A 15299-nucleotide genomic window follows, 5' to 3' on the forward strand; every position below is an offset into this window, starting at 1 on the left:
CAAAAACTGTTTTCAATGACTCTGTTTTAAGTTTGATCATGATCATGTGCAGATCCAACTCTATCTCATTGCCTCTATTCACAATTTCTGTTAGCCTCTTTGTTATGTGCAATATTGTCTATGCAACAGATTCGTTGTCACATACACACACACACACACATACTGCACACACACAGATATTTTATGTAAAATAAAAAGAGAGACTCCTGGCCCTGGGGGGGGGGATTTCCCACCATTCAAGCTATAGAAGTGAAAGAGCTGAATCCTTTATACTTTCATTAGTGCCTTAAACCAGAGATAGTCTATTCAGTTTTAGAGCTCAATGTTCTATAAGATAATAGAGGTTTTTTTTAAAAAAAGAAACATCTCTTGCTTGTTATGTTGAATGTATGAAGGAACAAAGAAATGAATAAACAAAAAATATGCACAGCAAACCCCTCCCACCCCATAATGAGTTTTTCAGTTGCAGTTTCCATTGTCTTTATGAAACTAAGGAAACATTGTCAATGTCAGCATAATGTCAGGATTATGTTCTGCAACTTGACAAGGCAATCATTTACGAAGGAAAGGAAAGGAAAGGAAAGGAAAGGAAAGGAAAGGAAAGGAAAGGAAAGGAAAGGAAAGGAAAGGAAAGGAAAGGAAAGGGCTTCAATCATCCAGAGTCCAGTCAAAAGAGGACTGGGGTGGGTGGGTGAAGAAGCCAGGAAAGAAACTGAAGGATTCGAATTGGCAGAACCAGTTCAAGCCACGAGGCTGTTCAAATCGTTTCAGGCTCTTTGTTCATAGATTTGAATAGTCAGCCTCATATCATAGGAACAATTAAGAGTCATTAGGTTGGATATGGTCTTTGATTTTCACTAATTTTACTGTAAAGAAGATAGAATGTCACTACTTTGTGAGATTGAAATTAAAAGATTGTAGATGAGACCTCCTGTCAGGGGTGAAATCCAGCAGGTTCTGACAGGTTCTGGAGAACTGATAATGGAAATTTTGAGCAGTTTGGAGAACCAGTAGTGGAAATTTTGAGTAGTTTGGAGAACCAGCAAATACCACCTCTGGCTTGCCCCGAGTGGGGTGGGAATGGAGATTTTGCAATATACTTTCCCTGGGTAGGGTGGGAATGGAGATTTTGCAGGATCCTTCCCTTGCCATGCCCACCAAGCCACACCCACAGAACTGGTAGTAAAAAAATTTGGATTTCACCACTGCCTCCTGTACAATGTTCAGAGCAGGTTCGGAGGGAACTGAAAGATGATCTGTAAGCTACTTGAGTTCTATTCTATGAGCCCCAGAGGTCAAGGTGAAAGGCCTAACCTTGGGTAACCTAGAAAGTGATTTTCAGATCTGCCTTTGCCTGCTCTGGGGAAGAAATGAGACACTCTTTGTTCTGAACTGATGGTCCCCTGTGGATCCCAGCTGCTTTGTTCAAGACAAGGGAACAAAAGCCCTGTTGTTGCCACCACACGAGAATGTGAGAGGGAAAGCAAACAAGTGTTTAAGTTTGCCGCATGGGTGCTCATGTTTTGCAAAGTGCACCAAACAGGTATGCCTAGCAAAGCTGTCTCCACACTTAGCAGATATAATTTACAGGAAACCTGAGAATCTCACACTCAGAAGGTGCTTCTTGAAGCCAAGAAAAATGGCATTGCAGCCATCAGCTTATTATCACTGCTGCATATATGCTTGTATTCTTCAGCTTTTCTCACCATCTGATTTGAAAACGTAGCTGATTATAATGTTTTTAAGATTAAATTTGTTTTTACTTGAAGAGGTCCTATATGCCAGTGCTCCACTGAGATTGATGGTGTTGGAAGAAATATCCATCTGGTTCAGTTCCAAGTGGGGAGAAAGACACTGGAAACATATAGGCTGTTTGGAAAGTTGGTTTAATGGTGAAGCAGAACCACCAAGCACGTGTGATTCTGGGTAGCTGACCACATGGAGTGGAGAGTGAGGGTTATTTATACCCTCTCTGGGCTTTGAACTTGAGCTTCCTGTTCCTGTGGCAAAGGCATGTAATGTATTGATTGCTGTCGGGGCCATAGCTAATTTTGTAGGTAATCTGAGTCAAATTTGGTTGAAGCTTGCTGATGCAATAAAGGGGCTTGTTGGCAATTCCTATTGTGGCTGAATGGCTTTGCCCTGAAGGATAATCCCATCATCCTGGATCTGAAGGTGTTTGTTTTGTAGATAGACTGGCCCAGTCTTTCTTAATGGGCACCATATATCTGCTGGGGGCAGGGAACTGTTTTCTATCTTTAAAACATGTTTCTTCTTTTATCATCCAGGCAAATATAATATTCTGCCTTTTTAGTATTTCCTAAAACATTTCATTCTTCTGGGAGGGGAGTGGCTTCCCACAATGGAACAGAACAAACTATTATAATGCAAAATTATACAATTTAAATGTAATGAATAAACCACCATTTTATCTCTTCTAATATGCCTGAAAAGTGACTCCTTTTTCATTAAAAGGGAATGAGTTCACCCTTCATTGGTAAATAGGTTGTATTCATAGGTTTCATAGTCATAGGTTTCGTGTTATGACTTGATTGAAAGACGATAGTAGCGTGAAATATATTTTACTGTGTTATTTATTACACAAAGAATGTTGTCCAAGGTGCTGCAGAGGAATAAAGGATGACAGTCTCAGTGCACAGCTTGATATACTGAGGATGCTTTTTCTGGTGTGGTTAAATCACTGCTTATTCTGTGATTCAGCATGTGCTGATTTTTGGGCTGAAACTCCATTTGTTGTTCCCGTGTTGGTCTTTTTGTTGTTCTTTAACTCTCATTCTTTTCTGTACTTCTCCTCTTAGTTTGGCTCAGAGCCCATTTACAGAGCTTGGGAAGTTATATTTTCCTAAGGGTGCATGGATGACATGATGAACCATATTAACTAGTCTATGTGAATGCACCTCCTCTCACTCTTGCTAGACAAGGAATTGGCAGCAAATCTCAGTCACCCAATTCCACACAACTTAATTTGGCTTCTAGGCTCAGACTTGGCCACAATGAGATTAAAATCTTGAATGCAGATTAGAATGAAGCAGTATTATTAAATAGCTGATCAGCCTTTGTCCCCATGAGACTGCACTTCCCTCATGGCTGTTCAGATCTGATATTTCTTTTTCCTACTTTTCCCAAGTTTCAGTGGCATCTTTTCTTTGTGATTCCTGGCCAAATGGTTGTTGTTTTTTCTTGACCTGGTATTTCTGGTCTGTCAGAATGAAGGGCTTCACCAGCTACTCATGCTGTGATTCTTCTAGAGTTAAGTGGTAATTTTGGTCAAGTAATTTGGGAGCAATTTCGCTTGTATAAAAGGATGAGTCATTCCAATCCTTCAGGGTAAGGTTGTTGAGAGCAATGATGTAGATTAAGATAAAATCTATAAGCTTCCAGATGGAATTTCATCCGGCTTTCTAAGTGATGAGTTTTAGGCAAGTTTCTGCTGAAGGTAAGAAAAAGAAGAAACAAGTCTCTTGGAGAATGTTTTGGACTATATCTCCACTCCATTCTGTCTTGAGAGAGCTCGAGATCTCAATATCTGTATACTGCACGAGGGCTGTGAAAATATTTACAGACCCTTCGCATCCTGGACATGAACTGTTTCAACTCCTACCCTCAAAATGACGCTATAGAGCACTGCACACCAGAACAACTAGACACAAGAACATTTTTTTCCCAAACGCCATCACTCTGCTAAACAAATAATTCCCTCCACACTGTCAAACTAATTACTAAGTCTGCATTACTATTAATCTTCTCATCGTTCCTATCACCCATCTCCTCCCACTTATGACTGAAACTTGTTGCTGGTATCCTTAAGATTTATATTGATTGTTTCCCTATGACTATCATTAAGTGTTGCACCTTATGATTCTTGACAAATGTATTTTTTCTTTTATGTACTCTGAGAGCATATGCACCAAGACAAATTCCTTGTGTGTCCAATCCCACTTGGCCAATAAAGAATTCTATTCTATTCTATTCATCTAATTCATATTATCTTGTGAAAGTTGATTGTTTCCCATCCTCAGCTTGTAGAAATATCTTGCCTGATAAAAAGTTTCTGAGAATTTTATGCATAGATTTTCCTTTTCAGTGGCTCCTAATAATGGTATCAGACAGCTGTGGCAAAGACAGTATTCAGCAGATCAGCTCCACACTGTGTGGGGAGATTTTACTGTATATTCAAGGGGATGAACTTGTCTGAGCTGTTAACTCATGGAGGGATATAATGAGGAGATAACTGTTAAGAGAAACTTCTTGCTTCAGAAAATATTCTTCAATCTACTCCAGAAAAGGGAGCAGCAACCATTTGGTGTCCTCCAAATCCACTGGAAGCAGGGCCCAGTTGCCAAGCTTAAAACACAGCCTGCCTCCACCCACACGCATACCACAAGCCCATCTGATGCATACCATTTCATGAATCATAAAAGAAAAGTTTTGGGTTTAATGCCGAAACTATATTTTCTTTCTTTTTAAAAATTATACTTTGGCTTGCCCTGGCACTTCTTGGTTGCACTCCAAACAGGGCAGAACTCTTTAAGTATATTTGTGTATGTACTTGTGGATTTCCTCAAGGCATTTATTCCCATGTATTTTGGAATTTGGATCTGTAAATCTTAACAACAGCACAGTAAGAAACGTTTACAATGACAAGTATGTTACTATCCATTGTCAATATCAGAGGACTGAGGTAAAAATAAGCAAATTATATTCCATAAAGATCCATATTCCAAAAACATCTATGTGAATAAAAATATATAATCCCATATAATAATTTTTATTGTATCACCCACAGAAAAGTTCAAAATCATGTATTGTTCACATGTGCAATCTTTTATTTCAGGCAGCATGATAGGGAAATGCTGGGAATTGATGTCAGCACATCTTAAAAATCTCAAGTTTGAGAAATGCTGTTATAAATAAGATTTTTATGGTGTGATTGCCCTGTGTCCTTCAAGAATTTTACAATGGATTCTAATGATATAGTTTATAATCTGTAACCCCCTAGTCTTTTATCAGCTTCCATCTTGAGGGAAAGGAAAAGATGCAATATCTACACAATTTAGAAACAATCCATTTGAAGGCATTCCTGGAGGAAAGGAAGGAAGGAAAGGAGGAAGGAAGGAAGGAAGGAAAGAAGGAAAGAAAGAAAAAGAAAGGAAGGAAAGAAAGAAAGAAAGAAAGAAAGAAAGAAAGAAAGAAAGAAAGAAAGAAAGAAAGAAAGAAAAAGACAAGACAAGACAAGACAAGACATCTTGGCTGGTCTTCCTATTACCCTGAATTATCTGCCTCCCTCCAACTGAAAAATCACATCTGAAAGATGAAAACATATTGGGAAAACAAGGATTTCTATGGGGAGACATGTCAAATTAAGTCAATTGAGTTGGGTTGGGTTGATCGCAAGACTATAAGCATCAACATATTTTTACCCCCTTCCAATTGCTGATGCCCTTGCTGCCATTCATATCAAGAAGAGGAATTTATTTGAAGGGAAACAGTTCCCATATAGGCACAGATTGACTTCCAACATCACCACAAGTATTAATAAATTCAGTGACCTTTCATCCTATCTAAGGTTACAAACATTTATTGTATTTCTTTACCCCATATTCCATCCCTTATCTAAAATAAAATAAATATCATTTTAGTTCTAGAGGCTTGGGCAGACACTGGAGGCCTAGCAGCATAAGATGGTAGAAATGGGAGAAATATTCAGACTAAATAGTAAATAGGTAGATGTAGATAGAGACAAAGATCCAAGAAAGGAATATGGGAGGCAAGCCAAAAAACGAATAAGAATTGAAGTACTAAAATGGGCAAGACATGATGGATAGAAAGGAAATGCCTTTTAATATAATGGTAGCTTGACTAAAAACTAGAATAGAGGTAGAAATAAGAATACACATTTTTATGTAATAGAACAAAAGCAATAGCTAGACAGAAAGATTATAGGTTGAAAGATGGTATTATTATGTATGTTTAAATAATATAGTGACTGGCATTAGAATGGCATATTGAAACATTGAACAACTAAACAATGAAGGACTATATTTAAATACAAACATGTGTATCAATACTAGGACTAGTAATGGTGGCCTGCTTAGAAGCTTGAACAGAGGTAGAAATAAGAAATAGGGGGAATATTAGTATACACATTTTTATATAATAGAATAAAAGCAATAACCAGATGGAAAGACTAGAGATTGAAAGATGGTATTACTATGTATGGTCAAGTAATATTGTGATTGGTATTAGAATGGCATATTGAAATTCTGAACAAATAAATAATGAAGGTTTATATTTTAATACAAACGTGTATTAACACTAACATTACAAAAGTTTGACTAATGTAATAAATATTATTAATGTTATTATTGTTATTTGTATCACAATGAACGATACCCAGATGCCATACTGTTCATATATTGATGTTGATGAATATTTTAAAATAAAATTAAAAATACATAAAAAACAAACAAAGAAAGTTACAATGGCACTTTCATACTTACGACCTTTGTAGCATCCCCGTGATCATGTGATCAGATGTTTGACAGCTGGTTCATACTTATGATTATTACAGTGTCACAGGGTCATGTGATCACCTTTTGTGACCTTCTGACAAGCAGAGTCAATGGGGAAGCCAGATTCACTTAACAACTGGGTTACTAACTTATCTACTGCAGTGATTCACTTAACAACCATGTCAAGAAAGATCATAAAATGAGACAAAACTCACTTAACCAATGTCTCACTTAACAGCAGAAATTTTGGGCTTCATTGTGGTCGTAAGTTGAGGACTACCACTACTGAATTTTGGCAAGGAGTTGAGACAACTGAGGAAAGTTTTCATCTGGTTTACTCAGTGCCACATTCTTTTGGCATTTTCAAGCCACTTTTCAACTTCTTCATACTACATTTTATGGTTACCCACTGAACTTTACCAGAGAACAATATTTAATCAGAATAATTTAGTTCTCAAGATTCGGGGACTATACTTATATAGAAATGAAGATTTTTGTAGCAATATTTATCCTTCAGTAATTTTTCTACTATATATAACTTGTTTAATGTTCATGCTGCAGCTAATAAGAATTTCCTCTGATTCTTGCTTTGCCCCCTCCCCCTCCCATGTTGAACCAAGCAAGCTAAAGACTCAGGGGCCTCACTGGGACAATTTACTGAGATTTTTTTGTGTGTGTGTGATTCCGCCATCTTGGGCAAACTCAGTCCATTTGGTTGATGTATGATTGAACATATTGTTCAACTCAAGAAAAAAAAAGTGAATTCAATAAGCATCTCATTGGGTCTCAGTCCTACAAAGCATGTTAGTTTAGCCACTAAGCTAGTCAGGTTGGGTTTTTGACAGTAGGTAAAGTTTAAGGCAGATACCAAGTGAAATTTTCAGCATGGCATAGAATAAAATAGAAAATTACCAGAAATGTTGAGTTATGATAAGAAACAAAGAAATCAGGCTCTGGAAATCAGACAGGGAAAACTACAGGGGAAGGGTTGCCTTTATTTTAAATCTGAATGAGTTTTGTTGAGGCTAGGAGTTGATCGTTTTGGTGGAAGAAATAATTGATTATTTCTGGCTTCTTCTGCTCAATGGAATGAAGCTATGTTGGGGAAATAATTTTATTGTTGTGAATATTCCCAGTTGAGTCACAAGGAAATGAATGGATAAAATAGGAATTTGTCCTGGGTCAGGAATAAAGCACAGAATCCTCATTCCCCTCCCCTCCCCATGTAAGCTCTGTGTTTCCTCAGTTTGAAAAAAATGCCCAATATTTTTTGGGCTTGGCCACTCCATCAGCACCAAAGCAATAAAAATTATAACTTTGGGACACCGTCCTGTAGGCTGAAAATAAGTCTCAGGAGAACCTTAAGTTGGTTAAAATTCAGAAATACTGGTTTGTTCTATTAAGTAAATCAATTTTTTTTTAAAAAAAGCAGTGCTTTATAGTTAAATAGGTGTCTTGTGAGCTTTTAAAGCAAGAAAAGGTTTGTGCACCCTCTGGTGGGAATAGTAATGCAATATAGAATGAAGAAAAAAAAATATGTAAAAGAAAGAAAACCACTTACCGGTATTCCTTTATTGACAATCATAGTCCAATGTTTATCTAGGGTATTAGAGTGAGCAAATATAATGAGAAGGACAGAAGTGGATACAGTTCTAACTTGTGCAGTTTTTTTAAATAAGAGAAGCTCACATTTTTTCAAAAAATTATGTAATTCTCTTATCCCAGAAGGGACAGAATCTGCTACTTTTTGCTGGTAAAATCCTGCTTCGGGGAATTATTGATATATAATTATGTTTTAGTTCGTATGTTATTTTTGGAAGGGCAATGAATTTTCCTCCCTTAATTACATCTAGAAATCCTGTCAGGTGGGTTTAGATGGGAACTTTTGGCTCGCTTTTGGCTGCTCCTGAAGAATGACTTGCGCACACTCAGGCAGTAAAGGCCCTGAAGAAGGTTGCTGAGAAATGTGGTTTACAGGTAGGCTGGGTTTAACTGAAGTGTAGATGGTGTGATTTTACTTGGCAAGCTCTATGTTTATCATTCGTCAGTCTTTGGTTTTGGAGATTTACACAAGACTAATTCCTGTGTTGTGTTCCCTCAGCAACATCTTTCATTGTCCATTACCTGACTAAATCCTCTCTATAGGACAATGATAGTTAACCTTTTCGCCGTCATGTGCCAAAAGCAGGGGGAGTGCAGGGGGGGGTCACACGTGTGTGTGCCCACACCCATAATTCAATGCCCCCCACCCCCCGCCCCCCTGTGCATGTGTGCGCGTCAACCCCCACCCCATACTTCCCTCGCTTATGACACACAACAGCAAAAAGGTTACCAGTGGGCCCGGTAGGCCTGTTTTTCGCCCTCCCCAGGCTCCAGAGGCTTTCTTGGAGCCTGGGGAGGGCGAAAACAGCCTTCTCCACCCTCCTGGAGGCCCTCTGGAGGCTGGAAACAGCCTATTTCCCGACTTCCGGTGGGCCCGGAAGGCTCAAAAATCAGCTGGCCGGTGCATGCATGCAAGCTGGATCTGACCTTGGGCAATACGTGCCCACAGATATGGCTCCATGTGCCATCTGTGGCATGCGTGCCATAGGTTTGCCAACACGGCTATAGGATAATCATCTGGTTATGCTAGTTTGCATTTTCCTTTAGCATCCATCATTCTATTTGCATTCTTGAACTTCTCAATATTCAAAAGCATTGATTTGGGGACAGGAGGGAGAGCAAAATGTTTTTCTTATTTGACTTTCCAAGCTGCCATGTTTAGACTCACCTTATCAGCTTTTTAATGTCTTCAACTCAATTTGACCAAAGCTCAAAATACATAAATGAAAGTTGAATAGTGCTGGTTTGATATAAGGAAAGGATGGGGAAACAGAGAGGCAAGAAATATGGCAGTTCTATTACAACGTTAATAACATGTTCCTGTGGCATCTTGAAAATCTTCTTTACAGTTCTGTAGAACATTTGCTGCCCTGAGTTGCTTGACATGGGCAGCATATACATTTAATAGGTGTATTATAAATAAATAAAAAAATGGGTTAGTTGAGATATCAAAGCTGTTATTTGATCTCTCCATATTTTTCTCTTGAGAAAAATCATCAAAGCAGATAAGATCTTTATAAGGAAGCAAGACTGGGTTGCTGACTTGAGCAACAACACAAGCAGGACATTGTTAGCAACTCGTCACCCACCACAGGAAGTAAATAAATCATTTTCTCTCTTTCTGGAATGACCCTGCTAGAATCAAGTGTTTCCATTTTAGGGCAGAATTAATTATATCTGTAATATAGAACACCATTGTTGAAAAGAAGAATGACATTCTATAAAAATAGAATGGGGATGACAAAGGTAAAAGTTTATTATATATATATGCAAATCTTTTATGTCAGTTCTTATTAAGGCTCTTCCTGAGGTAGGCAATATATAATAAAAGTGTAATAAATTATTATTACTATTATTTTTAACATTGTCAGCAGGCCAATCCATAGCACAGCTTGCTTAATTTTGCCATAGTATACCGTACAAGTCAATAGTGGCATATTCAATAAACCACAATTAAACTATGATGAATAAATTAACCAAGTCTATATAAGCCATTCCTAATAATCCAAGGCACTTTCATTCAGGGGTGGGTTCTACTTACCTTTACTACCGGTTCACAATGGGGCCATGCTGGTTTCAACACTTACATGGTTCCTACCAATTGTATACACAGTTTGAAAAGATATTTCTTGTTTGCTTAATGAAAAAAAGCCTTGTATAATTGTTTGCTCTACTAATATAAACACTCACTGTTATCAGGTTTTAAACAACATTATCTCTAATAAGTTACTATAGTATCGCAAAGAAATTAAATCCTACACATCAAAGTATAGTCAAACCATGAGATAAAATCTGATACAAAATAATAGTCTTCAGTGGGCTGACCCATCTCTAGTTGAATCATCTTTCATGTCTTACTTGCCCAAAGACCATCAACATACATTACTATGAAAGAACATTTGGGGGCAAAAGCATCTTGAGGAATTCAAGAACAGCTTGCATTCAAAAATGTCTGGAGTTCAAGGATATCTAAAGTCATAATTTATTTCAATAATTATTTGGAGACAGAGCACATTGGGTTGGTTCATACATTTTGAGCCACGAACTCCAGGCTGTGTCTTAGCAATGTATGAACCAAGCCACTATCTTAGTACAAGAGAATTTATGAAGGCGACCTTTGGCATCCAGTCTGAAATCCATCTTTCTCTGAACTTTGTACATAGTAATGTATGTTGATGGTCTTTGAGCAAGTAAGACATGAAAGATGATACAAATAAAGATGGGTCAGCCCACTGAAGACTATTATTTTGTATCAGATTTTATCTCATGATTTGACTATGGTTTGCAAAGAATTTGAACATATGTGTATATATATATATATATATATATATGTATGTATGTATGTATGTATGTATGTATGTATGTATGGCTAGCTGATGAAAGCTAAAAAGCTTGAAATAGATCTATACTAGTCTCCCTTTATTTCTTTATCAGCAAAATATAAATTTGGTATAAAATGGTTTACCGTGAATGCGACTCCTTGAGGGATCCTGGATTGGAGCTGAAAGGTGAAAGGGAGCAGAATACCCCCTCCCACATGTTGGGGTAGACCAGGTGTCTTGATAGAAAAACACTTTATATATATATATATAATATTTTTGTCTTTTCACTGGTATATATGTGTGTACAGGTAATGTCTCGGGTGTTTTCCCGTGTAATTGTAAACATATCCTTAAAAGGGTAGTAGCGACGTTTCGACGAAATCACATTCGTCATCTTCTGGCTGATGTTCTCGGTTTGCTGCTTATGGGCAAACTGTGTGATCGTAACTGACGTTTTTCTATGAAAAGAGGCAAAGATGTATTCTGATTGGTCAACAGTGTTGTTGTATTCTGATTGGCTGATGACGTAGCTGTATTTTGATTGGGTGGAAGCACTGTTGCTTGATTGTGGGTCAATGGATAAGTTATTCTAGAACTGGTGGCAACACAGGCATTTTGATGAACCTTTGATCTATGGTTTATATTTTGTGTTAAGGTTCATCTGCTTATGAGAGCAGGTTTCCAAATAGTAGGCAGACGGGAAGTGTCATCATGTTTATTCATACAATATGGTCTTTTCTCTATTTCAATGGCCTCTCTGATTATTCTGCCATTGAGATGTTCTATTTTTGCAACTGTTTTTGTGTTATTAAAATTAATATTATGTCCTGTGGCATTTATGTGTTGTACTAATGATGATGTGTGTTCTTTCTTTTGTACAGAGTTTTTATGTTCCTCGATGCACACACTCATTCTTCTGTTGGTCTGTCCAATATATGTTGAGGGGCAGGAAGCACACGGGATTTCGTATATGCCTTGATCTTCTAATTCTATTTTGTCTTTAGGGTTTCTCAGAATAGACGATATCTTTCTGTCTGTGCAAAATATGGTTTTGATGTTGTGTCTATGCAGTACTTTGCTAATTTTATCCGTTGTTCATTAAAACATTAACCACAAGAACTAAACGTCTGGCTGATGAAGCACATTTACAAACAGAATTATATACATTAACTAACATACTGACATCAAATGGGTTCTGTAGAAATAAAATCATCAGTATGATCCAGCATGCAACATCCAGACAGAAGAGAAATCAACAAGAGGAACAAAACAATGGGAAAGCCATCTTGCCCTATATAAAAGGAACAACGGATGAACTAATAGGAGAATAAATGCACGCATTGCAGAACACAAGAATGCAGTCAGAAAAGAAGAAAAAACTTCCTCTCTTTTCCAGCACCTTAAAGCTACAGGACATGAAATTGATTTTGAAGGAACCAAATTAATCTCCAAAACTGAACACCTCAACAAGACCTCGGTGCCTTCCGCCGTGCCCTTAAAACTTTCTTTTTTCAGCAAGCCGGGCTAGCTTAACACTTTTAAATGTTTTTAACTGGTTTGTCATTGTTTTTTTAATTACGGGGCCAAATTTATATATATCTTTTTAATAGTATTTTAATGTTTGTAGTTTATGTTTTTATTTGGCTGTACACTGCCCTGAGTCCTCAGGGAGAAGGGCGGTATATAAATTTGATATAAAATAAAATAAATAAATAAATAAACAAGAGAATAATTATGGAAGCCATTGAAATAGAAAAACGCCCCCATAACATGAATAAACGTGATGATACCTCCCACCTACCAGACATCTGGAAACTAGCCCTTGTCAACAAATGAGTCCCAGCACCCACAGACAGAAAAATCTACATCCCAGAAGCCAAACACCCACCCCCCCGAGACCTCCAACCAAATCACATTCCAGCCAGCCACAAAGATGAAGCCCTGCCATCTGGTGGAGAAAAACCGACCATACACCCAAAGCCAAGCTAATAAACACAGACTGGGACTCCCAACCAATTAGAACGAAGAGGTGGGGACATCCCAGTAAAGCACACTACCAGCACCAGATTTGAAATAGTAATGGCAGTTGCTGCAAAAGACCCCTTGCATAAGCCTGATGATGGCAGATGAGATTCTGTCGAAACGTTGCCAAAGTGCTCTCAATCTTACACAGGAGAAGACCCGAATACACCAAGACTTGCATACCTGTACCCATGAAAATCTACGAAAACAAACATATATATACAGTATATACATATATACTGTACTGTACATATACACACACATACATGTATACACACACACACACACACACACACACACACACACACACACACATATATATATATATTTCCTCTAGCCAGGTTTTCCCTATGTAACCAAGGTTTTTCTGCAGCCCCAGCTCAGTAGAATCACATCCACTCGATTCTGGGCTTTTTTCTTTTCTAACAGCTAGCAAGCTCTTCCTGCTAGGTGGGAGACCTATATAGATCCATTTCTAGCTCGTTTGCTTTCATCAGTAGGCCACACCCACATCTTATGTATCCTCCCTGTAAAGGTATAGTATCTATTTTCTTACTTCTTCGTAGGGTTTATGTGTGTTTTTCCTCTAGCCAGGTTTTCCCTACATAACCAAGGTTTTTCTGCAGCCCCAGCTCAGTAGAATATATATATATATATATATGTAAAAAAAGAAGCAGACATAATGCGAACTCCAGAACTTAAGATTTTAAAAGAATTAAAATTTTATTTTACTAAGCTTTCATCAGCCATCTGCTGACATCGTCAGAGTATTAAACTACCATTAGAGAGATCTCTCCCTTTATACAGAGAGGCAGACATCTCTTTAATGGTAGTTTAATACTCTGACAATGTCAGCAGATGGCTGACAAAAGCTTAGTAAAATAAAATTTTAATTCTTTTAAAATTTTAAAATCTTAAGTTCTGGAGTTCGCAGTATGTCTGCTTCTTTTTTTACATATGTACCTGGAACTCGTATTTTTAGAATAGTTTGTAATATATATACACACACACACACACACACACACACCACACACACACAAACAGATCTGTTCTGGCTATTTAAATTTCTGTGTTTATAAGGTCAGATATGGAACAATTCTGAACAAACTCTTTTACCAAATAATCCATGGGACAGAGATGTAGACATTCAAATTAACCTAGATTGTTTATTTTATGAAAAAGCAGCATTTAATTAATCTTGAATGTTTTGAATATTAAAGATATGGGCTTTGCATTTTTTGGTTAAATATATCATAGTGTAGCAAGATTTCCATAGCAAAAATGACCAAAAAAATCAGCTATTTTCGTGTGAATATACATTTTTGTGTTTGCGTGTTTTAAGTTTGACTAGAACGACATTTGACGGGATTTATTATACAAGAGTTCTACAATATCTGGCTATTCTTCCTGAGGAACGTCTGGTTGTTCTCAGCTGGAATTCTACTGGGAAGTGATCGCTCACTGCTAAGGCCTGTGAAGAAATATATATTTTAAGTTAAGAGACTATGTTCGGCCATCTTTGCATTAATACATATCACAACTATTATGTATAAAATTAATATTATGATTAGTAGCTGATATTCATTGTTGTTTACAACAAACATGAAGCAAAACTACTTCTTTTCCCCAATTATATTAACTCCAGACCATGGACTTCGCTATACATTTTAAGAACTTAAATGGAAATAGAGGTACCCGTCTATTGCACAGACCATACTTCTGAAGGTATAGAAGCAAAGAACAGGATGGTTGTTAAACAAACTCAGTGGTTATTAAGCTTTTTTGGGGGGTAGGTGGGGAGGGTGTCTTCAAATGGTCACTAAGCAACCATTCATAAATCAAGGATTATATAGTAGCCTTAATTTTTCTGAAGACAAATTGGTGATATTTAGAGAAGCAGACACTGAAAAACAACAATTAGTGTAAAATCTCATAGGCCAAGATTTGCATATAGATCACCAACCCCACCAACACAAACACTTGCTAAGGTCAACCGTGAATTGTAGCAATTACATTTCCAACATACTGAGAGGTCAGCTGGGGAAGGCTGCTTTAGAAATGGGAATTCTTGCTTGCTTCCTCTCTCTCACTGCATCTTTGTCCATAAGAATCTGATTAGCATCAATGGAGGACTAGTGGGAAATCTGATGCCCATTGCTTTATTTTCCCTTCTTGGTCTACCTTGGTCTCAGTTCTTCCCGTCTTCTTTCCCGATTGATCCCACTTCCATTCCTCTTTCCCTTTTGATGCCACAGAGCTGTGACCACAAGCCCTGGCTGGTCCCAAAGATACAAAACCTCAGAAAAGTTTCCCTGGAGCA

At 37.5% G+C, this 15299-nt stretch overlaps 1 protein-coding gene across 2 annotated transcripts in view; it reads right to left on the reverse strand.

Moving 5' to 3' along the window:
* Positions 1-14333: 14333 nt before the first annotated feature.
* DNASE1L3 (deoxyribonuclease 1L3) overlaps positions 14334-15299 on the reverse strand; it is a 47284-nt gene continuing 46318 nt past the window's right edge. For both annotated transcript variants that reach the window (XM_087883722.1, XM_034408724.3), the window contains one exon: positions 14334-14450. In XM_087883722.1, coding sequence (XP_087739848.1) covers positions 14352-14450 — 99 coding nt within the window. In that variant the 3' untranslated portion in view covers positions 14334-14351. The remainder of the gene's footprint in view (positions 14451-15299) is intronic.

This window comes from Pantherophis guttatus, chromosome 2 (genome assembly GCF_059756535.1).
Source record: "Pantherophis guttatus breed Tessera chromosome 2, ASM5975653v1, whole genome shotgun sequence".
Lineage (NCBI taxonomy): Eukaryota > Metazoa > Chordata > Lepidosauria > Squamata > Colubridae > Pantherophis > Pantherophis guttatus.